The sequence below is a fragment of the Vigna unguiculata genome, chromosome 6, assembly GCF_004118075.2.
Source record: "Vigna unguiculata cultivar IT97K-499-35 chromosome 6, ASM411807v1, whole genome shotgun sequence".
NCBI classification, from domain to species: Eukaryota; Viridiplantae; Streptophyta; class Magnoliopsida; order Fabales; family Fabaceae; genus Vigna; species Vigna unguiculata.
In genome coordinates, this window is record NC_040284.1 from 28,244,607 (window position 1) to 28,270,995 (window position 26,389).

Below are 26,389 nucleotides of genomic sequence, written 5' to 3' on the forward strand. Positions count from 1 at the left end.
AGTTTCTCGTTCTCTTGATGGATTAGTTTTGAATTAAAGGAAATACTGTTTGGACCTCATTTCAGAGACAAGGATGCTTGAATGTAAACCTGCACCAACACCATCTGATCCTTCTATCAAACTTCATGCTGACGAGGGAGCTCTTCTACCAGATCCTTCTTCCTTTCGGCATTTGATTGGACGATTACTTTACTTGACTAACATCAGGCCTGATATTAGTTTTGTTGTCGAACAACTCAGCCAGTTTGTTTCTTCTCCACGTGAACCACATATGCAGCAGACTTTATGGATCATTCGGTACTTGAAAAATGCTCCTGGATATGGCCTTTTGTATAAGTCCAACACCTCTTTTAAAATTCAGGCGTTTTCTGATTCTGATTGGGCAACATGTGCCACTACCCGACGCTCTGTTTCTGGATATTGTGTTTTCTTAGGCACCTCTTTGGTTGCTTGGAAGTCTAAGAAACAAACCACTTTCACGGTCTTCTTCTGAGGCTGAGTATCGTGCCTTGGCATCCCTGCCATGTGAACTACAATGGATTCAATACCTTTTTCAGGATTTTCATTTTTCTGTTCCCACTCCCTACACTGCCTTTTGTGACAACAATTCTGCTATTCACATTGTCAAGAATCCCACTTTTCATGAGAGAACCAAATACATAGAACTTGATTGCCCCATTATTCGACAAAAGCTTGTTGATGGTCTTATTCACCTTCTTCATGTTCCTTCTAGAAGTCAATTTGCTGATATGTTTACTAAGTCCTTACATCCTTGTACTTTTCGGGTTGCTACTTCCAAGTTGGGCCTTTACAATCTTCATGCCCACCTTGAGAAAGGGTGATAAAGATATTATATATCTCCTGTTTTTATTTATATTGATAGAGATATGATATATTTGATTCTCTTCTATTATTATCAAATATTTTTTTTATTTGGTTTTTATTTTTCCCTCTATATGATGGGACATTATACTATATATATTGAACAAATGTTCTAATAAATCAAGAAGTAAGCAAACTCTCTTTGAGTGGTTTTTCACCCAAACCTTTCTTGTGCGTTTTTTGTACGCATCCTTGTTTTCTTTCTCTCATGGCTTACACATGTCTAACATGGTATCAAAGCCAAGTTAAAGCCTATCCTAGTGAACTTTCTTGGACATTCTGTTCCTCCCGATATCGGGCCACTGACGGACCACCGACTAATTTCTTGTTCCACGCACGAGATGAATATACCTCGACGTGAGGGTGTGTATTGGAAGTCTCACATCGACTAAAGATAAGACAATTTTATAATATATAAGTGAGGTGCAAACCTCACCTTACAGGCCGATTTTGTAAGATTGAGTTAGGCTTAAAGCTCACTTCTAACATTAAATGAACTAATACGAGATAGGGATATACTAAATTTTTATTCAGGCAAATTTTTATCAAATAGCTTCTATTCATGTTGAAGTTTCTTTTTCTTATTCTAAACCTTACTTTTAATGTAAATTTAACTAAAACAGGTAAGTTTAAAGTTATGAAAATTAATTTCATCATGATAAAATTGATCTGAGAGTATCAGTGGTGTAAATATTTTTCAATATAACTAAAATTTATAACATTAAATGTTTTAAAATATAAATACGTTTGAACTAACTTTTCAATAAAATAAAATTTAAAGATAAAAACATAGAATCCTTTTTTTTTTTTACAAATTAAAATTAGTTTACGCTCAATTTAATTTCTAGAGGTTTTCTTGTATAATTTCTTTAATTTTTAGTTTTAAACTATGCATAAGTTAATTTAACCAAATCCACAATATATATATATATAGATTATATTGATATTTAGAATAAATAATTTATATCTTGAAATAAAGATATTTTTAAGTATTTAATAATTTTAAAAAAAATCTAATTTAGACATGAAATATAAAAGAACAGATTGAAAAAATAGTTAAAAAATCAAATATACGAAATTGATGACAATTCGAAAAAATGATGTTGTTTAAATTTTAAAAGGTATTCTCACGTTTGATACATTTATTCTATCTCGTAACGAGAGAATATCTCAATTTTTTTGAATCACCTCAAAAGTTAGATCTCAAATGATTATAAAATTTTGTTCTGTTCTGTGTATAGTCGTTAAACATAATTAAAAAGTCATATATTTAATCGTTAAATAACATTAAATTGATCAGTTGAAACTGAAAGCTGAAACATAAAAAAGAAAATGCGTTAAATTAGATCCTTAGCATCAGCAACCGCTAGGGTGAGACAAAGTGTGAATAAATTGAATTCGGTTTATCCATACTCATTTAGTTTTAAGTAATAGCTAATTACTAATTAAAAATAAATACAGTAATGAAATAATTTTATTATACATATTTAAGATGTTTAACGATAATTTATATTTAGGGTTTAAACGAAGGTGGCTAAAGAAGAAGAGGGGATAAATTAAGGAGGATGAGTTGTGTTGTGTGGCGTGTTAAAGAAAGCAACCATAATTAACTTTTGAGGTACGAAAGCGAATCAGTTACATCGGAGGGTCACGAGAAAACCCACCCTCCCAATTCCTCATCCTTAGTTTGATGAACGGTTACAGATGCGGGACCCACAATGAGTACGAGATTAGCTTAAAACCTCAGCTGGCCCCACCACACTGCCACCCAAACCCAGATACTCACTTTCTCTTCTTCCCACCTTTAAATTCCCCTTCGCTTCCTCAATTCAATTCCATTAATTCTTCCTCTGCTTTCGTTTCCTTTGGTAATCGCATTCTTCATCTTCTTTTCACTTTTTGCATGCATGCATTCTTGGATATGTCATCTGTCTCTCTTTTCTTTTTCTCTTCTCTTTCATGTTATTACTATCTCTAATCGATGCGTTTTATGAAACATCTGCACTCTTGTCCTCACAATCGTAACTTTTTCGGTTTAATAATGGCTGAACAGGTAGCGTAAATGGGAAGCATGTCAAATGTGATTGTCTTCTGTTTCTGTCTGTGGACCCTCTTGTTTTCTCTGGCGTCGTCTGCACCCAACGATGGGTTGCGCCGGATTGGGCTGAAAAAGATCAGATTGGACGACGATGACGTTATTCGATTTAAGGAATTGCGGTCTTCAGCCACAGAGAATGTTCTTCAGAACATTCTTCACGGCGCTGACGGCGCCGATATTGTTGCGTTGAAGAACTACATGGATGCTCAGTACTATGGTGAAATAGCCATTGGTACCCCTCCTCAGACGTTCACTGTGATTTTTGACACCGGTAGCTCTAATCTGTGGGTGCCGTCTTCTAAATGTTACCTCTCGGTGAGCTTTTTTCATAACCGTCATATGAAGGCGTGTCTGTTATTTTCTCTCTTTTTTTTAATGGAAACTTGTTAATCCTGATGTTTTGCATGACGGTGCAGCTTGCATGTTACACGCATGCTAAGTACAAGTCCAGCAAATCCAGAACCTACAAAGAAAATGGTTTGTCTTATTTTTTTATTTTCTTCTGATTCTGAGGCTTTACCTTTTTTTTTGTTCAGAGTTTGTGGAGGTTTTGTAGTTCTTTAATTCGACAATGCATTGTGCAAGTGTTTGATTATCTTGTGAAGTTTCTATCTGATTAATACTCAAGATTTGTGTAATTTCAATACAAAAAACTGCGTACCCTTTACAGACGATTTAAAATCGGTTTTGGAGGAGTGGGAGTCTGAATACCGTGCTTCTATCATGTAAAGGATCTAATTTAGAGTTTTCTACCGTCTAGCCTTTTCACCTCATGGAATTATACAAAGCATTACAATTTTTTTAAAATTATTGGCAATAGCAGTGTTTAAAAGTTCTTTTTTTCTTGAATATATGTAATTTGGATTGCATAACATTTACGAAGTCAAATGTCATTTTTCTTTTACTTTGGGTAACTTGACATTTAAAGAAGTGATGCCAAGATGTTGTCCTTATTCAAAACTCGGGTTTGTCATCCTGTTATTTAGGGACTTCTGCTGCAATTCAATACGGTAGTGGAAGTATTTCTGGTTTCTTTAGCAATGACAATGTCAGAGTTGGAGACGTAGTTGTAGACAACCAGGTAATGCTGATTATCAATCCCTATCTTCTTTTTCTTTTCCTTCACACCAACAGAGTATGATGTTAGTTGTGCGGCTTCTTTCAAAATATGTTGATTAATCATCGATTAATATATAGTTCTCTTTAATTTCCATTAGGCATTTATCGAAGCAACTAGAGAACCTGGAGTTACATTTGTGGCAGCTAAGTTTGATGGTATACTAGGACTTGGATTTCAAGAGATCTCAGTAGGAAATGCTGTTCCAGTGTGGTATCTTTTCACATTTTAACTTTAAGCTATCATTTCTATTATTATTTTTATTTTCGCTGTCATTATAAGGCATATTCATGTCACAGGTACAATATGGTTGAACGAGGTCTTGTAAAGGATCCAGTATTTTCATTTTGGTTAAATCGTAAACCAGAAGAAGAGAATGGGGGTGAGATTGTTTTTGGTGGTGCTGATCCTGCTCACTACAGGGGCAAACATACTTATGTGCCAGTGACAAGAAAAGGATATTGGCAGGTCAGCATCAACATATTTGTTTATATAGCATACTTGTACTTTCTGATGTATAGTAACCTTAAATAGTTGATATACCTGGTATTAACTGGGTATACATGGTTCTGTACCCAAAACCTATCACTTCAGTACATTATAGTTCATGCATAACATTGTAATCTTAGTACTTTATTGTTTTTGTTTTCATATTTCTATACGGTATATCTCCTATAGTTGCCCTTAAATCTTGCTGCACTACCGCACTTGAATTTGTAGCAAAGCAAAACAGAGACTCGTTACAGTATTCATGCAGCATAGCTTATGCAACACGTGTTTTTGTTTTGTTTACAATAGTTTTTCTTTGGTAACTTTTTCTCCTGAACAGTTTGACATGGGAGAGGTGCTTATTGCCGGTAAACCCACTGGTACGTAGAAAACAAGTTAGCCGAAATAGCTATTTGTTTCTTCTATGGCATGATATTGATAGCACTGCCATAAATGGTTCAGTTTTTAATTTCATTGCTACTGACTTTATTTATCATATTGTCCTCCAGGGTTCTGTGCTAGTGACTGTTCTGCAATTGCGGACTCTGGAACTTCTTTGTTGGCTGGTCCAACGGTATGAATAAAAGCTTGTAAATGGGAGGCTGCTGTTTAGATTTTCATGATTTTGTAATTTTTAAAGCATGCTTTTAACTGATGGGTGGGCCTAAAAATTGTACACTGAGGCCCGTTTTTCTGATTTCCCTTTTAGCAATAAAAATGAAAAAATGTCTTACATGGTTTTTGTCACTGTAGCCTATAATTACCGAGATAAATCAAGCAATCGGAGCATCTGGAGTTGTAAGCAAAGAGTGCAAGTCTGTTGTCGAACAGTATGGACAAACAATCTTGGAATTGCTCTTGGCTGAAGTAAGTATCATTTTTAACTCATGCTTTGCGTATCTTGGTTGATGGGATTGTGATGTGGTTATCCTTCAGAATGAGATTTCTTATGGTTTTCTCTTGATCCTATAGGAAAAGCCTAAAAAGATCTGCTCACAAATTGGATTGTGTTCCTTTGATGGGACTCGTGCTGTTAGGTATGCCCCGAAGATAATAAACCATCTCATTAGCTGAGAGACTAGTATATTTAATGTTCTCTGATTGACATTTTACTAAGGAGTTCCTATTTTTCCTCTAGCATGGGCATTGAGAGTGTGGTGGATAAGAACGAAAGAGAATCATCTGGTGCCATTCGGGATGCTCGTTGTTCAACATGTGAGATGGCTGTTATTTGGATTCAAAACCAGCTGAGGCAGAACCAGACAGAAGAACAGATAATAAATTATGTCAATGGGGTGAGTTGGTCTTAATTCTGTTATTTGGGTACTCAAATCCTGCATTTGATTCCAGCGTTAATGGTTAATGACATTTGGTGATAATATTTCAGCTTTGTGATAAGTTGCCCAGCCCAATGGGACAATCATCCGTTGATTGTGGACAAATCTCTTCAATGCCTATTGTTTCCTTTACGATTGGTGGAAAAGTTTTTGACCTTTCCCCAAATGAGGTATAGTTTCAGACTATATTAGTTATTAGTTACTTTTGCAATGACTGAACATTGACTGTGCTTAATTTTTTGTAAGAGTTTGTAACTAGAAAAAGGAATTTAATTGTTGGAGGTAAAGAAGAACGAACTAGAAAAGATAAACTAAGTTTTGTGAAGCTAAATTATGCTTTGAAAAGTCCTCAATTTGCAATAACAATTCACTACTGAAATAATGGGTTGAATCGCAAGGATTTAAATCAAACAAAGACAACCTCATCCTTTGACAGCCCATTAGAAAAACATTGTTTTACTTAGTTTCCCTTAAATACGCGCAGTGACTAGTGTTTATTGTTTCAATGGGGTGGGGGGACAAATCCAGAAAGACCAAATAGCCTTTTGAATTTGTTGGTTGAATAATATTTTCTATTTGTTGCTTTATAAATTTGTTAAAAAAAAAAAGAAGGTGGAGCAGCAGGCAGAACTAAAGCAAAGAGAAGCAGAGTTTTAAACTGCTACAATAGTGATAATTACACTTATGCAATTTCTATGAATGAATGATTGCTATGTTTCATGTATTTTTTGTATCCCTGATTCAGTTTTGTATTTGGTTTCTTCAGTATATACTGAAGGTGGGAGAAGGTCCTCAAGCCCAGTGCATCAGTGGCTTCATTGCTTTGGATGTGCCTCCTCCTCGTGGCCCTCTATGGTACATTAAACTTTAATTTGCTTGAGACTTACACTGTAGCATTTTCCTTTTTATTGTGATGCGTTTGATATGATTCTCACTTCATTACGCATGCATCATAAACGCAGGATCCTTGGAGATATCTTCATGGGACCCTATCACACCATCTTTGATTATGGTCAGCAGAGAGTCGGATTTGCTGAAGCAGCATAGAGAATGTTCCCGTGTCTCGCAGAATGGCAACAGCACTTGTCTGGTTTTTTTATTTATTTTTTCCATGTTCAAAAAAACTGAAACTACCTCGTTATATTGAATATTTGCAACCATCATCACCTTATAGTTTGTATACCTTTGCTATCAAAATGGGCCTAAAGCTATGGTTGTATATATATTAACATTATCCCAATCCCTCCCCAATGTATTACACACATTAACATATGTCTGTGGGGCTCTTAGGCTGTGGCCATGTAGGGACTCTGCTATGTATGCTTGCTTGTTGAATGGTGTAAATGTGACTTTTCTGTTTCTTATTTTAATTTCTCTCAGTTCTTTATGTTTTGCATCATATGTTAGAAGATGCTTCAAAGTGCAAACTGCATATAAATAGTACTGCTATAAATAAAGAGAACAATGCATATAAAAAAGATTAAAAAAGGAAGGTGTGTCAGATTTAGATGCTTCAAACTATGTTACAAGTATGACGTTGGAAGTTATTCTACATTAATAATGTGAATGTGTTTACAGCTCAATGATACCATTCTCTAATAGCTAAGTGTGTAGTGATGATATAAGAACTTTTAATTTTATTAGGCAAACGGTAAATCTTTTTAAAAGAAGGAAAGGAATCAACAATGATTCCGATTTTTTTTTTCTTTTTGAAGTTGCATCAAGGAAGTAATTTATAACAAAACTTGTATTATTCTCGCTTCACTATTATATCAAATAACAGCAAGCACTTTTTTATCCTTAACCTGATCTTTGTAGTTGGTAAGGTAGCATCTTTCCAATCAATATATAGTAAAGAGAGGACCAAAATGAAAGATTGTTAACTGGAATGACCATAAAGCTGCCAATCAGTTTTTAATTTACCTATTTTTTAGGAAATAAAGTGTCAAATAATTGTTACTATCAGAGATTCCTTTTCTAAATGCATCTGTTATGCTAACAGCAGATATAATATGGTTTTTATTTCCTATATAATTTGCCTTATCTGTATGAATCACCTGCCGATAAAAAAGAAGTGAAGTCTTCTACGATTCAAATTTTGCTTTCTTTTCTTTCATGTTGCAGCTCTTTATATTTTCCGAATAACCAATGGAACAGATTCTCGATAAGTGACGACATTTCTTAACCTTATCAGCTTGAACTGGGTCATGAGTAGAGCTTGTTTGTATGTTTATTTTTTGCATTTTTTTTTGTTTGGCATTTAGTGATTAAACACTTACCCACCCTAAGTGTCGGTATTTCTTCATGATGGATGAAGAACCAAAGTATATTATTAAGGACAATGAACTCTGAAGTTGGTGGCAGAAATAATGTTTTCGAAAATGAGTAGTTGTTGGGTTTTTCTATAATGTAACACATAATTCTAGAAAAATCAGACAGATATCTTGATAGTTACGACCATTCATTTGAAGTCTAAGAGCCCATCGTTTGCACAAAAAGAAGAGCACCTCTTAAAAAGAGTTTCTATAGTTAGTAAAGGTGTCTCAAGACTTATATTTCCGATAATAATAAATTTAAAATTTTAGTACAATAAAACTTTTTCATGAAAGTATATTCACATAATATAAAATTTAAGACCACAAGACTTGAAATTGATGTGATATAAATTGTAATGTGGAGAGAAGAAATATTGTTTTTTCACTTTTGTTTAGGATCTAATTATGGAGTAAGTATGGAGATTTGTTTTTAGATAATTCTTTTACTTTAGAGGTTTTACACGATAAAATTGTTAATGTTGATTTTCGATCTTCTTACCTCAATAAATTTTATTTAACAAGTGAATGTTAGTTTAGTAACTCCCAATAAAAAATCATCTTAAAGTAAGTATAACATCTTAGATATGTTGAAGAAATTCAAAAATGGAAATTTCAAGGCCAGGTTCTACAACAGTTGAAGAGGGGTTTAATTTGTCAAGAGAAAGTGATGATTGAAAAGTAATGGGGAAACCTCAATTATCGTGTTGTTTGACCTATTATTTTATTTAGAGTTGGAATTATTAGTTTATTCATGGAGACCCACATGCATGTCATTTGGAGGGTGTAAACAGAATTTCGAGATATATATTAAAGGACTTTGACTGAATTTTTTTTATACTAAAATAATGATTTTAAGCTTTTTGGATACTATTTTAGAAGTTTAAAAAATGCTTAAAATGATTCAAACTCAATTTAAAGGGGTGATGTTAGGAAATATTAAATCAATTTGAGCTCATAAATTTGGTTGTCCCACTTAAGATAAGCCAGATTCTCAACACCAAGAAAAAAAATTGTATCAAACCTAATTAGTTGCAAGTCGAAATTCAAGTTGTGTATAAGATAATACAATTAGTATTGGATGCATTTATTATTAGCTATTTTACTTCACAATTAAGAATGACTAGATGTTAATATTTGACTATTATAAAATGTTTATGAAAGGTCAATGTGTATGAAAGAAATATAATTTAATATAATTTATGAATAAATAAATTTGTACGTTAAAACTCTTTCCTTTCTTCTTTTCTGGCAAAGTGTGCATCTAAGGGGGGAGTTTATTTTAAATAAAGTTATAAGGTCTTTCTTTTATCATTAGACAAGCCGCGCCAATCATACTCTTGACTTTATTTCCATTGGTTTATTTGGATTTTTATAATAAGGAGGTTTGCTATAACATATTGTGTTATCAATACACTGTATAATAAAAGTAATTTGTTATATCGTCCTTTTATATAAATATTGTATGAAACAAACATGTTGGTAACCAGTTCTTTTTTCATATACAATAAACAAACAAATGCTAAGATAATAACTCAATAGAAAAATAGCATATATACAATAAAATGTTAAGAAAACGATGATTTTGAAAGTTTTGTAGTGAGTATAATAAAAGAAAATTGAGTGATATATTAGAAAGAAAAAAAAAACTGAAATGTAAAGTCTTAAGAGGTGAGGTGTGCATGAGTAAGAGTGTGAGGCAAGCATAGGGTTCGTTTGGGATGGATGATAGAGAAATAATGAATAAAATTAATTTGGAAAGGTATAGTGGATTATGCACCGTACAGCATGCAGCGTGATCCGATGCATGCATTGCAAATAAAAATGGTTGGCGGCATGTGATGTGATCATATGAATCACGCTTTAATCATTGCCTTCCTTCATATTGACTCTTCCTCTGATGCCCTCACATTACGCACGCAAAGCGTCAACGCCTACGCTCTCTCCTCTTTCACCTTATTCCTTTCAACAACACTTCTACTCATACCAACGCTCCAAAAACACTTTAATTTCTTTCTTTTGTTTAAATCACTGCTCATTAGGCTCAGTGGTGCAGGCAGTTAGTTGGATTTGGCCTTTTCTGCTTTATCCACATATTCCAACTCTCTTAGTGCCTTTTTGCCTTTAAATTCACTTTCACTGTTACAGTTTGTTTCATTTGCTTCGCATACAATCAATCCACCTAACTCACCAATTCACCATGTCTAATGGTTTGAGTTTGATAGGGTATATTCTGCAGATGCTAGTATGAATCCAAGGATTGAAGCATTGTTGGGCAGAAGCCATCTGTAATTGACAGCACCATAATTCTACCACCACCGAGGCAACAGGGACCATACACATTGTTTAATGTTTACTAGCGACAGATAGATAGAACAAGTGCTTAGCTTACCACCTCATCATTCACCAAGCACGCTCACTCACTAACACCGCAATCTTTGCCTCTCACCCCTTCTTCTCACCACGAAGCACGTGCCAGCATGTGCACCGCCACCTTATCATTCATCTATTCATGCCTGCCTAAAGCCAAGTAACACACACCAAAGGAGCCACAGCCATAGCCTGGCCGGCCAACAACACCATCATCCCTCTGACACCTGGACCTCTCCCATCACAAGATCGTGAAAGGACAAGACGGCGGCCGTCCATTGGACACAACCAAAAAAAGTGCAATGCAAACAAAAATTTAACTCTTTCCACATCATCATAACTTCTTTTCTTACCCTCTGCGTTAAGCCAACCACAACTCACCAAACCCCTTTACCTTAACCTTCCCACAAATATATATATATATATATATATATATATATATATATATATATATATATATATATATATATATATATATATATATATATATATATATATATATATATATATATAAATCTTCAATTTCATAAACTTATCCCCCAACCACATCCCACTCTATAATACTATAATTAACATCATTCACTCCCTTCTCATCTCATACTCCCTCACACCTCTACTGTCACAACTTCAAGCTTTCAACTTTTCCACATCTTCATGGACTGGACCCGAGGCCACATGCTCGGCCGTGGTTCCACCGCCGCCGTCTACACCGCTCAGTCCCGCCGATCCGCTCCCGTCTTTGCCGTCAAGTCGGCAGAGCTACACCACTCGGAATTCCTCCGAAGGGAGCAGATGATTCTTTCCACTCTTAACTGTCCTCATATTGTTGCCTACCAAGGTTTTGACACCACGTTTGAGAATGGTGTTTACTGGTTCAACATGTTCATGGAATACGCGCCTCACGGGACGCTGGCGGAGCGCGGTGGTCGCATGGACGAAGCGGTGGTGGGATCCTATACGCGCCAAATTCTGCAGGGGCTGCACTACCTCCACTCCCGTGGGATAGTGCATTGCGACGTGAAGGGGCAGAATGTATTGGTGACGGAGAAGGGGGTGAAAATTTCGGATTTGGGTTGTGCCCGGAGGGTGGGGGAGGTGTCGGCCATCGCCGGCACGCCGGCGTTCATGTCTCCTGAGGTGGCGCGTGGGGAGCAGCAGGGGTTTCCTGCTGACGTGTGGGCTCTGGGGTGCACGGTACTGGAGATGATCACCGGGAAGCCACCGTGGCACGGCGGAGGAGACCCGGCGGGAGTGATTTACAGGATCGGGTTCTCCGATGAGTTGCCTGAGATTCCTAGCTGTGTGTCCGAGCAGGGGAGGGACTTTTTGGGAAAGTGTTTGAAGAGGGACCCGAATGAGAGGTGGTCGGTGGAGGAGCTTCTTGGACACGGTTTTGTTAAGGAATGCACGGAATTGAAGTTGCTTTTGTTGGATTCAGACACTCCCACTGGTGTGTTGGAACGAGGATTTTGGGATTCCTTGGAGACAACTGAGCATGGAGCACGTGATTGTCCCTCTGCTAGGGACAGAATTCGTAGGTTGTTTTCGGACGAACCCCTTTGGGTATGGAAAAACGATGATGATAATGATGATGAGCAATGGGTGACGGTGAGGAGCAATGAGTTCCATGAAGAATTATCCTTTCACAAAACAGACACTACTTCTTTTAATATAGTTAGTGATGAGGAAAACGGTTTTGTTACATTATTTGAACCTAAAATTGTAGTAACAACAGTAGTTGAATTGAGTAGATGGAATGGTATTACTTGTGATGATTGTTATCTTGGAGGCAGAAACTGTGATTGTCGCTGCAGAGAATCATTATTGTCAGTTTTTGTGTGTGTAGTGATTGTTCTCGATGGAAAATTTGATTCTCCTGAGATGGGAATTTTTATTTTTATCATGCATTGCTTTCTGTTACTGCTCTCTCTGTCTCTCTTTAATTCAACTTTGGATGGACTCAACACTTTTCATTTTCATCACTATAATATAATACGGGATAATGTGTGCGCCACATAATTAATATATATATATATATATATATATATATATATATATAAACACTGTTATCTTAATCCCATCCATTATTAAAAATAGCCTGCGCCTGGTTTTGTGAATCATCACGCACAGTGAGCTCTATTAATGCGTATCAGATAATTTTTTAAATGTTATTAATTTGGTGTTTTCATTAAAAGAGCAACCCTGGATTTCCTTAAAATTTCGGTTGTTAAATGTAGACACGAGCATTCTTTCAAGAATTGATTGCTACAACAAGACTTGTTATCTGTAATTCATTCAAAATATTGGCACTTCATTGATAGTCACAGGCTCCTCCGATGGTGACAGCAAGTTATTCGACCCTATCCTAACTTATTCTGGCTATGAATTTCAAAAGCAGTGAGCTAGGATCTTTCTTATTTTTGGTTCTCGTAATTCTATTCTTCTATGCATCACCACTTACGTTTGCTTCTTTTAGTGGCCACAACTTTCACCGCAAAAAGAAAAGTATTGTTGTTGCCTATTGTAAAATAAAATGAAACTCTCCAATATACAGCACCAATATGTTATCTAATTACAAAGCTCTTAATGTAATTTTACAGCAAAAGTAAGGTTATTTACACACAATTATTTGGTTACACATTGTGTTTCATGAGATGTGTATACTTAATGTTATAGTTGTTTTGATGTGAATTTGAAATACAACATGGATAATTGACATTGATGCAAACACACAATTAATCTTATGAATGTTGATGTAATATGCCTACCTATGCTTTCAAAAAGTGAGAAGATCTCCCCTTTATCCAAAATAGCAAAAGTCACCAACCCTAGGAAACTTCCTTTACTTTTGTGTAAGCGTTTTATCACATTTATTCCATTTTCAATAATTTCATTTCGTTCTTTAAATGAGCTAAATTTCATTCCATGCGGACATTGAAACTATTACCATACAATAACATTATTTATGAACATAGAAGAGGACATGTATGGTTGTGTAATCTCCTTTCTCATATTCTTAGAACTGCATCACTTCTCAGGACTCTTCTATTACTTACTATTTTTAGACTTGGCCCATTTTAGTTATTTACTTTTACTTTAAACATTTAACCACATTTTTATCCCAAGCGAAAGCAATACCCACTCCATTAGTGGCTTAGAAGCAGAAAATTATACTTTATACAAAAAACAACGAAGCTAAATCGTCAATTTGAATAAACTTCTCAACATTCAATATACAAAATAAAACGTTTTAAAGAATTAAAAGTAAATCAAAATTTTCAAACAAGTTAAAAGTTAATTTATGTATATCATCTCTTTCGAAAATTATCTCATCTAACATTTTTTCTGTATCAACAAACTTAAAAGAGCAGCACATTTTTGTCTCAGAAGATCTTAATAGTGACAAATCCAATTAAAAAGTTCCCTTAGGTTAAAAAGCCAATCCAAATAAGAGACACACGTCGTGATATGCTGAAGCAGCTTCAATAACCCTGTATTCTTTTGCATTTGTATGAATACACAGATCCCAACCTTTCATTTTCATGCCAAATCCTCTGCGCCACAGAAGAATAAATGTGAAAAGTGAATAAAGATTTGAACCATTTCCTTTCTTCAAAATCATATCGTTCATCCTGTTATGAGAACAAAGGGTAATCTTTCTTGTGTAGAACTCACCAGTTATAATATACAGTGGTGAACATTCCTTGCTCAGAAATAATGTGTCTTTTCCTTTAACAAAGTACAACATAATGCCTTTCATAAGAAAATTATCCAAATCCAAAAAAAAAGTAATGTCTGCGAAAATTTGTTGAGTTCAGGCAATTTTTTTCTTAAAGTACATGGACCAGAGTGTTTGGGGGGGCTGCCTTTAAAACTAGTACATATACGGTGGGTGTATAGAGGATTTAGACAATATGCATCACACCAGAAATGGAGAAGTAATAAGTGAACGGCCAAAAAGAGATTTCTCTCTGGACCAAAATAGGATAAATGACAAGTTTAAGGGACAACTTTAATACCATCAAACACTATCCGTGAGCACATTCCTTCAGTTTGTCGAATCTTGAATAGTGAAACAGATGTTGCAAAAGTTACATATGTGCAGAAAAAACAAATCAGCACTATATTTCTTGTCATCACTCAAAAAATTCACAATTTGTCAGGACAAAATTGATCCAAGTTCAACTACAAGTGAAAATCGTATTCCTTGAGGAACAAGCATGCAAGGATTGACAAGCTGTTGTGAACAAACTGCCATGGAACTCCGGAAGAGTATACAAGAAGAAGCCATTCCTACCAGCAACGTTACTTACATATTCTTCTTAGAACCTGAATGTGACAATTTCCTGTCCAAGGACTGTAGTTTGTTGCGGAGGTTCTGGTTTTCCTCAAGTAAGCGATCATACTCAAGAAGGAATCCCTCAGACTGTTTTCTCAGAGCAGATACATTGGCTTCTGCAACATCTACGTCTTTAGTTTTTGACTGTAGTTCAGATTCTAGGCGCATAAGTTCTGTTCTCAATCTAGTCCTTTCTTCCTCCACGCCTTTCATTTCTTCGGAAAAGGTAAATTTCCCATCTTCAGACCCTCTGGTCTGTTTCTTGACAACTTCCATGCCCTTTCTTCGAATCCGCAGTTCTCTTATGTAATGATGTAGTCTGTCTATCATAAGCGCAAGAAAAAGTATACCGCCTGCAAATAATTGACCAAAGATGAATGACGACCAGCAGCCAAAGAGCAGGTTTAATATTTCAGAAACATTACAGAGAAAATAGGTCCAGAAAATCAGAACTGTATCATCTGGTTGGATTGGGGCTGCATTTTCACTCTAGTCATGATGCTTTTAAGCTGTGACCAGGGTTATGATAAATCAATGGCATAAAACTTCTTTGGAAGACAGCAAAGAAAATTATGTTAACCGTGATATAATTCATATAAGATACTTCCGGGGGCTTCTTGAACAGGAGTAACTCGTTTCTGAAAATATTGTATAAAGAAAGAGCACATTGTAAGAATTTTTGGCTACAAAAGAGGATTACAGGAAGCCAGAAAAACACCATAGAAGAAACCACTAGGATTGAGCACTGTGAAACCAGTAGGATGGCTGAGCTTCATTTACATCCATGCGGCCAAATTGGATCCCCTTTTCACGCGTTCATGCAGTCAGTGAATTGAACTGTCGGATGAAATGAGACGGCTCATATCTCGAATCAGTATCTTAAGTCTGATTCACCTAGATAGATTGAGTCATTTGATCTACATCCGATGATTCCGATTCATTGACTGAGATGGCTTGAAAATGTTGATCCAACTGAGCACAGTGCAAGTGAAAACAATTTGTTCCTTGTGGACAAAAGAAAATGAAGGAACAAAAGGTAATTTCTCCATGGATTTGACTCCAATGCCTCAGAAAAGGAGTCAACAAAACAAAGGTTCGTTTGTTAACATTTCCCAGACAATAAGACCATACAAGCTCACATTCATGATCAACACCAATCCTGAACAGAAAAATTTAACACCATAGACAACAACACAACTAAATGCTTTCTGGTTGTGAGAGAGAAAAAAAATCCCCAACATTGAAAACCATACACATATGATTCCTAGTTAAAATCCCCACCAACAAAAAAAGTCATCCTTTTCACCAAGTCACATTACTCAAGTTGCTCCAACATAAAAACTAGGGAAGAAAAGTAATCAACCAGTAGCATATAAATAGAAACCTAGAAATTCCAATAAGGACCCAACAAAACATATTGCAAACCTAACGCAGGGAATAAATTGATTCAATTATCCATGCAAGTAATTACACACAAAGGAACCAGATCAGAAATAGAGAGAACAAATCAAAGAATAGCAAAATAAGAAAAAGGGAACACAAATACCCATGAGTGTTGCTTCAAGGAGGTGCTTGGCCATGAGAACCTGATCGGTGGGATTAATGGCACCACCGTCCTCGATCTCACGCTTCTGAATGTTGACCATGCTGTACACACTGGAAGAGAGCACCACGAGAATCGTCCCTGCAACGGTCTTCACAACCAAGGGTCCACGACCCCGCTTCAACCGATCCAACCCCATTATCACAAGCTTCCTCAACGGCGTCTTGAACAGCAGCAAAGCTATCATCGCACCCTCCGAAAATATCAACGTGAACAGAAGCTGAATCATCTTCGTAATTCAGATCTTTCACTTCACCCGCACAATTCAAATGGGATCAGAGAAAAATAACAAATTTATGGGCCCCGTGAGAGGTTGTGCGTCGCTGTCATCAATATTCAATCACAGCAGATTGGAGAATCATAAAAATTTAAAAAGAAAAAAAAAAAGTGACAGACTGATAGAAGAGAAGCGAGACCCTTTCAAGAGGAGAACGACAATTGAATTCGAAGGCATGGACAAAATTTTGGGTTCCTACCTTCAAAAACATTTTGTTTTGTCACTAAGTCCTCGTAGTTTCCCTTTTTTAAGGTTTCTAACTTTTCTGATTTTGCATCACTTGCATGGTATTATCTTATATTTACATGTTTAGATCAATTGGTGCACAGAGTGAGTTTTTTCACAAAATTCTATTAATTTAATTATTTTTTGTGATGCCCGTAATAATTTGCATTACAAATTAAATGATTTTCTATTACTTTTGTCGTACTTAGTCTTTGAACATATGATTTACATTTGTTTCCCCTTGCTTTTAATTGTTGTTATGTTGGATGAAGAGTAGCGTACACAAAAATGAAATGAGAACTGGATTCCAAGCATGTAATTTCTAAAGAACTAAAATGTTTTACTTTGCTTATGCAGTTAGAGAATTAATGCATAATTTTTCTCATTTTCTAAAGAAAAAGTAGAAAAGTAGCATGAGCATAATTTGACAAGAATCCGCTTCAGTTAGGACAGTTACACTGACATAACTGTATGAATTTGAAAGGAGACATAGACACCTAAACTAATCATGTTTTGTATATGTGGAACATAGGAATCACCAATGGATGGTTCATAATAAATCAATAGAAAGGACACACGTTGTATTTCCAATTATCTACGGTATTTATTTATATCTTATGACCATACTGCCACGTAGATATTCGACTTCAAATATATGTTTAAAGGAAAGTAAAAAGTTAATTATATTACTATTTTAGATATTTCAACCTAAGCTACTTTCTTTCATTTTACAAATCAATTGTAGGTGAAATTATATTTTCAACTTAAGTTCAATGATGAAGAAAACTTATACATTTTCTCAATCGCTTAAAGTCCTCATTTTTTTATTTATAATCATTAATAAATAAAAGTTTTAACTATAACATTTTTAGCATATATAATTTACTATCAATTTTATTCTTATTAACATAATTTATTTTATTATTTAATTTTTATCAATATAATTCATTTTGTTATTTTACTTTTAAAATTTTATAACTGTTTCTTTACGAATATTGGACTTTGATATCATTATTAAATTTTCCTAAAAAGAATGTTTAAAGATTCAACACCAATTAATAGTAAATAAATTTATATAAAATATCAAAATATCATAATACTTTATCTACTCAAAATATAAAAAAATAAAAATAAATGTATAAATCTTTAGGGTTATAGGGTTAAATATGTTTTTGGTCCTTCAACTTCTAATAAAAATTAAAATTAGTCTAACTTTAAAATTTCTTGAACCAATTTAGTCTTTCAGCAAATGTGTGAATTTAGTTCTTTTAACAAAATTTTATTAAGTTTATTTGACGTTTCAAATAAAATAAACTTAAAAAAATTTAGTTTAAATGACTAAATCTATGGGTATATCTAAAGATTAGGAAGTAAATTGATTCAAAGTTTTCAAAAAGGATTATTTCTAATTTTTATTAAAATATGTTTGACAAAAAACATATTTAATTCTTAGAAAATTATAGTTTGACTCTCATATTACTCCTTGATGTGGTTTAATATGAGTTATTGATTATTTCAAAGGAAAGAAAAATATAGTGATACAATAATCAATGAGTCACATTAAGTAATAATGGAAAATGATAAGATATGAGAGTAAAAAAATAAGAATTTATCTTAATATCATATAAGACTTCTTAGTCACCTGGAGTTTCGGACACTTCTCACACCAAACCAAACCCTATCGATAAATTTGAAGTAGATGATGACGTTATTGTTGTGGTGGAGAGCTTAGCATAGGCCAAAATTACAATGCTGGCAAAGGTAATGGTAACAAACTTGGGGAAAAATGGATGAGCCACACCTCCAAGGCTGAAAGGTTGAACTTCCAAGGCTGAAAGGTTGTCAATTATTCTTTTTCCACAAAAACTCTAACTAGGGTTCTTAGTGTTGTTGTTTTTGTTGATCCTCATTGCCCAATCTTATATTTGGAAGTGAATTGATTACTCTATTATTACCCAATAATTTACATATTCTCTGTCAGTAGATAATACCTGTGATTAGAAGTTTATCTGTTTCCTGATGCCAGTAGATAAAACTACACATGTCGTATTTCACTCATTTACATGTTAAAGTAAGAATCAAACTATTTCAATAATATTTTTTTATTATGCTTTGTTCTTTAGAAGATCATCATTGCAGATAGCTTCGAGAGCTTTCCTGAAGAACTATTCCACATGAACAGATGTAACCATTCTGATATAATTTTTATTATTCAACTTGTATAATTCAATAACATCTACAGTTTATGTTCCGGTATAGCATTATCAACATGTGTGAATTTCCAAGCTGTCGAAATGGGAAGCATACTGTTGAGTCACATTCATCTTTGTCGTGACGCCAAATAGACACTGCACTGCTTCACGTGGTTCTTGTTGGTTTCATTTTTATTTCGCACTTGTTTCCAGCACTCTGAACCAATGCAAAAACCAATGCAAATGATTAAACATAAAACTGGATAGCTGTGGATCTAAGCTAACAGCTGGCCAATGAATAATAGGAGCAACGTTAAACTGTAGAAATTTTGTTTACGAAATGAAAGCTTAATAGTTAGTGAACATAGTAATAATTCTTGCTACAAACTATTCACAAGCATTCTCTAGCTATGACAATATTTACAAAAGAAAGCTTGACAATTACAACTAACGAGAAACTTGGTAATAATACTAGAAAAGCTTGCTAGCAAACTCTTCAAAATCCTTCTCTTCATGTGATGATGAAACTGCAGCAGCAATTTGCCTCAGTTCTGAGAGACTCCTACCTAGCTGTAAAGCTACTTTGATTTCAAACAATTCCCCATTTTCTCTTTTATGAGGATCTTCTTCAGTAATATTTAGGTCAATGCTCTCTTCCATGAGCTTAAAGAAACCACAATTTGCCCTATACATCTCAAACACCATCCCTACTTGCCCCCCATGCTCAAATGTGTTGACAACACTTGCCAAAGCTCCTCCAATAACCCCAACCATCACGGGCCATGATGAACTCACAGAACCCACAAAGCACGAACCCAATGCTGCAAGACCAGATAGTAGAGGACCAGAAACTGCCAATACCTTGTTGAAGTTCAAAACTTGTTTACCCAACTTCAAGTACTCTGCCATGTCCTTCTTTCTCAGAATCATCACAATCTTTCTCATTTCAGCCTCCAACCTTGCATCCCATCCATTCTTCCCTTTCATTTTCCCACCCAACTCTTCTTTTCTTGGACTGATCCTTTGCTTCTGTCTAGGCCACCACACTGCTGGCTCCACAGTTCGAGGGAGTTTTTCAAGCATTGAACCCAATAGAGGAAGAGGGTAGGCCCTGTCCAATGCAAGCACTTTCTCCATCGCTTCATCAACATCATACTCACTAGGATTCCCAAGAGAAACCCTTGTTTTGAGTTCTCTATGAAGCTGCTTGAACAGCCTAGCAGCATTTCTCTGCTCCTCTGCAAGTTGTGATGGCTGAATTTTGTTCATCACCAAAATCAACCCTGTGGCTGCCATATAAAGAATCGTGGAGGACACCTTCAAGGCCACAATAGGTGCTCCTCCACTTGGACTAGCAGCTGCAAGGCCAACCATAGCTGAAGCAGAAAGAGTGATCATATTAACAGATGTCATTAGAAGGCGGTTCCAGTTGTCACGCTGTGCCCCAATATTCTTGTGCATCTCTATTCTATCTGCTACTATCTCCATAATCAAATGAAGCTTGACCTCCTCCGCGGAATTTGGTGTGCTTGTTCCAGATGTTGTAGAACCGTTAGTGTTGATTTTGTAGTAAGGATCTTCTTTTGCATGAGTTGTGGTGGTGGTTGGAAGGTACTTATTTAGATAATCCAATTCTGCCACCAAACTTCTGTTAGGAAGCCTTGCAGTGGAGATCTTGGTTACCTTGATCTTCGGAACATCGATTGAGTCAGCTATTCTTCTTGCACTGAAATATGAGAAAGAAGAACATTTGCTTGAAAGCATATTGGTTCCCATGTGCTATTAATATTCACTATTTTTGCTGTTTATGAAGAAGGCCTTAACCAGTAATTGTTAGGGTGTATGTGATTGATGACACTCTCTCTTACACCACATACGCATATATGTATAGAAGCAGGTGGAATGTAATTGAGAAGTTTCATGACATGGTTGAACATGCTCTGAGCATTGAAAACTACTTGTCCTTTCATTTTGGCTATTTCTGCTTTTCTCCCTCCTATGCTGACTTTCAACAGAAATAACGAGTAAACCCTGCAAGCCTGTAATACCAACAAAAAAGAAATTGTTAAATAAAATAAATTATGCCCTCAAGAAGAGTTTAGCCAATGACCCTGATCAAAATTAAAGTGAACGTCGAGTTGAATGTTTTAACTTGCTTTTTTGACAACCAACAACATAATATGATAATAATATCTGCTATAACAAAACATACATAAGCCTCCACAATAAACTAAAACACATAATGCATTCCCATGCATTTACTCAATCAAAACATTTTGACAGAGTTTGAGAACGTATAACTCCAAGTCCTTTTTTTTTTTCACATTTATTGCATTCTCTCACGCGGGTTGAGTAAAATTGATTTTCCATAATTGATTACTGTTGAGTGCTGCGGCGCGGTTGTTCACAAGATACTATCACTTTGAAATTAATGGCTATACATATTTGTAGAGTATAACTCTATAGGGTCAGAGGTTTCATTTTCTGACCGGTTCCTCATAAAATCCCTACGCATTGTGATTATAACTTTTGATTAACTTCAGTAAAATAAGGCAAAATTCTTTCGTGTTCACACATCCTTTACATTTTTCAAGTTGAATACTGTACCTCATTTTTTTCAGGAAGTACTTTACGAGCTATACTTGTTATAATTTCATATATATATTGCCCAACATATTAAAATGTTTACTATACTAGTCTAAAAGTCAAATTTTAATAATAAATGCATTAAAAATGTATGGTGTGGTTTAAAATCAAATTTTGGATACATTGAAATTCACATGTTGAAAATGTTTAATCAATTGGAACTATTTCGCATCAATTAAATTTTGATGACAACGAAAATGAAAGGATGGATATTGTATTCAATCACAACTTCAACAAAAAAATAATAATAATCATATCATGTCACACTCTTTCTATTTTCTAAAAGTTTCCTGACGAAACAGTTTTGTGTAGAAAAAATTATAGCACAAGTGTATGTATATTAGTATTCATATCGTGTCATGGTCTTTCTAAATTGTTTTGTTGAAATTGTCGTGTAAAAATATGATATGTATATTAGTATATACTAACTCAACTTTCAAATTTAAAAGCCAACGAGTCAATGACCCCTTATTTTGGGTATATGCACTTCCTAACATCCATGAAGAGCAGGTGGAGTTGTCTCAATAAATTAGAAACCTAACCTAACACGAAGAGTTAGTTGTCTCAATTTCCACGTGACTTGAAACGGAACACGTGCCACTCATCTTCCTCTGAGGATTCAACAAAACATTGATTTTGACAAAAGACAATGTACTACATTGGGACTTTGGACTCTTGTGAGATGCTTCAATCCCTCCATTGATGCCCTTTCTCATACAAGTCCATAAAATCCCAGAATGTTCATCAATTATGCATTTATGCTGTTATGTTTATCTGGTATTCAAATATTATTATCAAACTTCATTTCACAACTGGATAATGATATTTTTTCCTTTCCATAGCTTATTTTACGACTTTACAACTTGGATAACAACAAACTAGACTAAATGAATGATGCTAATGATATTCCATAAAATTAATCAAAAGATTTTTCCAAAAAATATATTCATCCTTAGACTGTTGCCTAGAACAATTAGCTGCTTAGTTACTGTTTTGTCTCCAAAATTCTTTTGACATTTACAGATGAGTATAAAGTGTGTTCAATTTCACATATGATTCGAAAGAATCATATTAAAACATTAGTTAAAGTGTTTTGAAGTTAATTTCTCCAATATGAATCTATGATGAAGAACTAATTCTAAATTGAAGCAACTTTAAACAAATTTATACCGATTTTTATTACTAACTAGTTTTCATAATGAAAACATTCAAACATAAATCACACAACTTTAAAATCAATTTTAACCACAATCAGTTCAGTTGAAAATCAAATCAATCAACCCTTGTACAAAAACATCAACATTCAAAAACTTCTATATTTCGCTCAGGACAAACTAAAGTCTTGCCAACACATTGGAAGATCTTCTTTTGACTTGTTCAATCTGATGGAAACCGCTCTGGAAAGATTAACAGTCTCCTAACAAACAGTAGCATCTACTTCAAAGACTGTGATCAGTACTCTTCTTTGCTTCAGGCTTTAGTCAATGCCAGAGATCGTGCTCGAAGATTTAAGAATATTGACCTAAAATAAAATACACACAATCAATGATCTCAATTTACATGTTGTTATAGCAAAGGGAAATGGGAACGATCATTAACAAGTCAAGGAAATTAGAGGAAAAGAAAACAAAAAACACGTACCAGAAAAATGCTGCTACGCTGTGGAAAACAACACGGAAATGAAGAGGCAAGAATTTATGATTTATCCACCCGACAATCGGCGAGATCTGCGGTTCAAGTCAAGGGAGTGATAAAGTTAAAATCAAAAATAAAAAAATTGATATTTCATTAAATTCTGTCATTTTCTACACTTGAAATAGAAATATTACCGTCCATGCAGTGTACTGCACTGATGGATAATCCTTCCTAACTTTAGCTTTCACATTCACCCAAGGTTGGCCTGAAATCCAATTTTTCATCATAAACATGAGCACACAATTCATCAACCAAGTATGCCATTCATTTTGTACATCACTTTTAGGACAGTCTCGTGTTTTTTGATAAGTAAACAAACAGTAGCCAGGAATGTCAGAGTTGGAAATCCTGTTTTTCATATTGATAAGAAATATTCTTTTTGCCTACTTTCCAGCTGTATCTTACTTGGAGTATTCCATGTTTCTTCAATGTGAGTAAAGAAGTTATATGTTGAAAAATGACCAACCTTCAACAACTAATCCGTAATAAATCATGAAAAGCAAATTGTTCCAAGGAGAAGATGTACATTGTTCAATCAGAACCTGAAAACAAAAAGATCAATGAAAGAAGAATTAATTACAGAAGGATAAATTAAACTTTTCTATCATTTGTGTTGGGAAAGGTGGTATAGAAAACCCATCCGTCTAATTACAAATAAATTCTTGAATAAATATGATCACAAATTTCTTTTAAGGTTCAATTCATTATAGCATTTTAAGACAGCAGATATTTAATGCTGCAAAAATTTAAGAAAAGCAGACCGAGAACATGGTACCAACTGCAATGCCTGATATAGTTAGAACTTAGAACAGAAGGATTTGCAGTTTTACCTTCTTCGCCACAGTTTTTGTATCTCTCTTTCCTTTGAATATTTTGTCCAGTATTAAATGAAAAAAGTGTCCAAAGGGTCCAATATAACCGGCTCCAAAAAGCTGCATGCAATAAACGATTTATGATTCCCAATGCTGAAATATATGTATATAACCAGAAAAGGCGCAAGTCACTCGTAACTGTAGTAGTAGAAGTAGTTAAATTAAGACATAAAGGTTTAAGCAAGAAGCCTACTTGCTGCTACTTCGTCTATCAATTTGGGCATGGCATAGTTCATCAAGATGAGCAGCAACATGTTAATAACTAAAATAACTAAAAGACTCGTTTCATAAGTAAAAATTTTTCCTTCTTGTTATTATGGTAGATGGATTCGAAGCATTGCCATAAGTAAATGTTTGAATTTTTTTAAAGTTTTCCACATATTAAGACAAGGAAATAAAAAAGTGAGGATAGTTTAGCTAACGTGAGGTGCATATAAAGTAGGATTGGGTGACCTGAATATAGATTTTCTTGATTGCTTTGGTTTGGTCCCTTATATTTTCTTATTACAATTTTTTTTTCTTTCAATAAATATCCTCAGGAAGCATTTGATTGTTGAGGTATGAACTGTCAACCTAGTTGAGATGTCATATTCACATGATGATGCTATCCTTAGTGATATATATCACAAAAGAATAAAAAATAAAAAACTCATTCCAACATTTTAAAAACAGTTTTTGTTACCGATTTTCTATCACACCAACCCCCCAAAAGTCCAGCGAAATAGTCCGGCACTTTATCTTCCACATAAATATTAGAAGAACAAAATACTCCTCTTTCAGATGCTTAAATTATATATTCTTCCCCTTTTATTTTAAAAATTACACTCCCCTTTCTACAGATATCAATGTTCACACACTTTAGTTTGTTTGACTTGTTAATATTTTTGTTTCCTCGGATACGGAAATTGTGCGATTATAGTTCTCGATATTTCAAATTTGTCCATTGGCCCCTTTCGGTACCCCCAATGTGCAATTTTAATCTTTGAGTTCCAAATGTGTCAATTAGATCTACTATATATATCAATTGTGTGATTTTAAAGCCTCTGCTAATTGGAAACAGTTCATGTGATATTGACTGTCGTGTGTTTAAGGATTAAAACCACACAATTACAATAGTTGGGGGCAAGAATATGCAATTAAGTCTTTATTTCAACGTAAATGAGTCTGTTAATTACGCAAAAACCTTGTAAGAATGTTCTTTTCTTTTGAATTTTAAGATCACTTACAAGTTACAACTAATTTGAACCACCGACAGCATTCAATTAGCATACTTAACAGATGCAACGATATTTTGAACACTTGTCAAGTCAACACTGAAATTTGGCTCAGAATTTTCATTTCATCCTCTTTAAAGTCCAAAACTTTTAGTAGATATTCAAACCCAATTGCCAATAATACAAACAGCCATAAAAAAAAGAGGAAATTAACCCCAAAATATAGACTGCAATTTACTATATCAGAATCAGGTTACGATACTACTTAGGATTGGGTAGAAAGAACAAGATTGAACTAAATAAAAAAAGGAAAAGGAACTCACGACTTTGAGAAGAAGACGTTTCAATTGAAGTTTCTGTATCCCAGAAAGTTTCTGAGACACAATATCGCTGATCGCTGATACTACACCTGCAGTGATTACCTAATTTGACCCCCAATGACTAAGTCAACGAAAATGGATGGAAAATAAAAAAGAAGGAAAATTGAAAGTGAGATTGATGCAGGAGCAGGAGCAGAAGAGGTACCTTGGTTCTCAAAGGGTTTTCTTGGAGCTGTTTGACGTAATTGTTGAGTCCCTTCTTTGCCAAAGAACCCATCTTGCTCCCACCCTTTGACTGAATAGCAGGTAACTGAGTCTGGGTCCGTCACTTTTGTGCATATGTATTATTATGGATGTTTTCCCAAAATATCTTCGAGACAAGACATTGACCCACCCAAGTT

The 26,389-nt window shown here is 34.7% G+C and overlaps 5 protein-coding genes across 5 annotated transcripts; 2 read left to right on the forward strand and 3 right to left on the reverse strand.

Annotated features, from left to right (window-relative positions):
- The first annotated feature begins 2,638 nt into the window (after nucleotides 1-2,638).
- LOC114189151 (aspartic proteinase-like) lies at nucleotides 2,639-7,293 on the forward strand. The gene is made up of 14 exons (XM_028077854.1): nucleotides 2,639-2,750; nucleotides 2,936-3,295; nucleotides 3,397-3,457; nucleotides 3,967-4,061; nucleotides 4,198-4,310; nucleotides 4,397-4,565; nucleotides 4,927-4,966; nucleotides 5,096-5,160; nucleotides 5,340-5,453; nucleotides 5,559-5,623; nucleotides 5,725-5,881; nucleotides 5,974-6,093; nucleotides 6,690-6,778; nucleotides 6,886-7,293. Exons 2-14 carry the CDS (start codon nucleotides 2,945-2,947, stop codon nucleotides 6,968-6,970), a joined length of 1,524 nt encoding a protein of 507 aa, XP_027933655.1. The 5' UTR covers nucleotides 2,639-2,750; nucleotides 2,936-2,944; the 3' UTR covers nucleotides 6,971-7,293.
- A 3,859-nt stretch (nucleotides 7,294-11,152) lies between these two features.
- LOC114188595 (mitogen-activated protein kinase kinase kinase 17-like) lies at nucleotides 11,153-12,624 on the forward strand. Its single transcript, XM_028077166.1, has one exon. The coding sequence runs from the start codon at nucleotides 11,260-11,262 to the stop codon at nucleotides 12,622-12,624; it is 1,365 nt and encodes a 454-aa protein (XP_027932967.1). The 5' UTR covers nucleotides 11,153-11,259.
- Nucleotides 12,625-14,547: 1,923 nt separating this feature from the next.
- LOC114188850 (B-cell receptor-associated protein 31-like) lies at nucleotides 14,548-17,010 on the reverse strand. The gene is made up of 2 exons (XM_028077508.1): nucleotides 16,491-17,010; nucleotides 14,548-15,297 (listed from the first exon to the last, which is right to left on the reverse strand). The coding sequence occupies exons 1-2, from the start codon at nucleotides 16,774-16,776 to the stop codon at nucleotides 14,915-14,917; spliced, it is 669 nt and encodes a 222-aa protein (XP_027933309.1). The 5' UTR covers nucleotides 16,777-17,010; the 3' UTR covers nucleotides 14,548-14,914.
- Nucleotides 17,011-19,289: 2,279 nt separating this feature from the next.
- LOC114187550 (probable F-box protein At4g22030) lies at nucleotides 19,290-21,336 on the reverse strand. The gene has a single exon (XM_028075823.1). It carries the CDS (start codon nucleotides 21,015-21,017, stop codon nucleotides 19,713-19,715), a length of 1,305 nt encoding a protein of 434 aa, XP_027931624.1. The 5' UTR covers nucleotides 21,018-21,336; the 3' UTR covers nucleotides 19,290-19,712.
- Nucleotides 21,337-23,040: 1,704 nt separating this feature from the next.
- Nucleotides 23,041-26,389, reverse strand: LOC114187021 (peroxisomal membrane protein PMP22). Its single transcript, XM_028075122.1, has 7 exons — nucleotides 26,194-26,389; nucleotides 25,992-26,090; nucleotides 24,413-24,514; nucleotides 24,049-24,124; nucleotides 23,717-23,787; nucleotides 23,529-23,614; nucleotides 23,041-23,409 (listed from the first exon to the last, which is right to left on the reverse strand). The coding sequence occupies exons 1-7, from the start codon at nucleotides 26,263-26,265 to the stop codon at nucleotides 23,358-23,360; spliced, it is 558 nt and encodes a 185-aa protein (XP_027930923.1). The 5' UTR covers nucleotides 26,266-26,389; the 3' UTR covers nucleotides 23,041-23,357.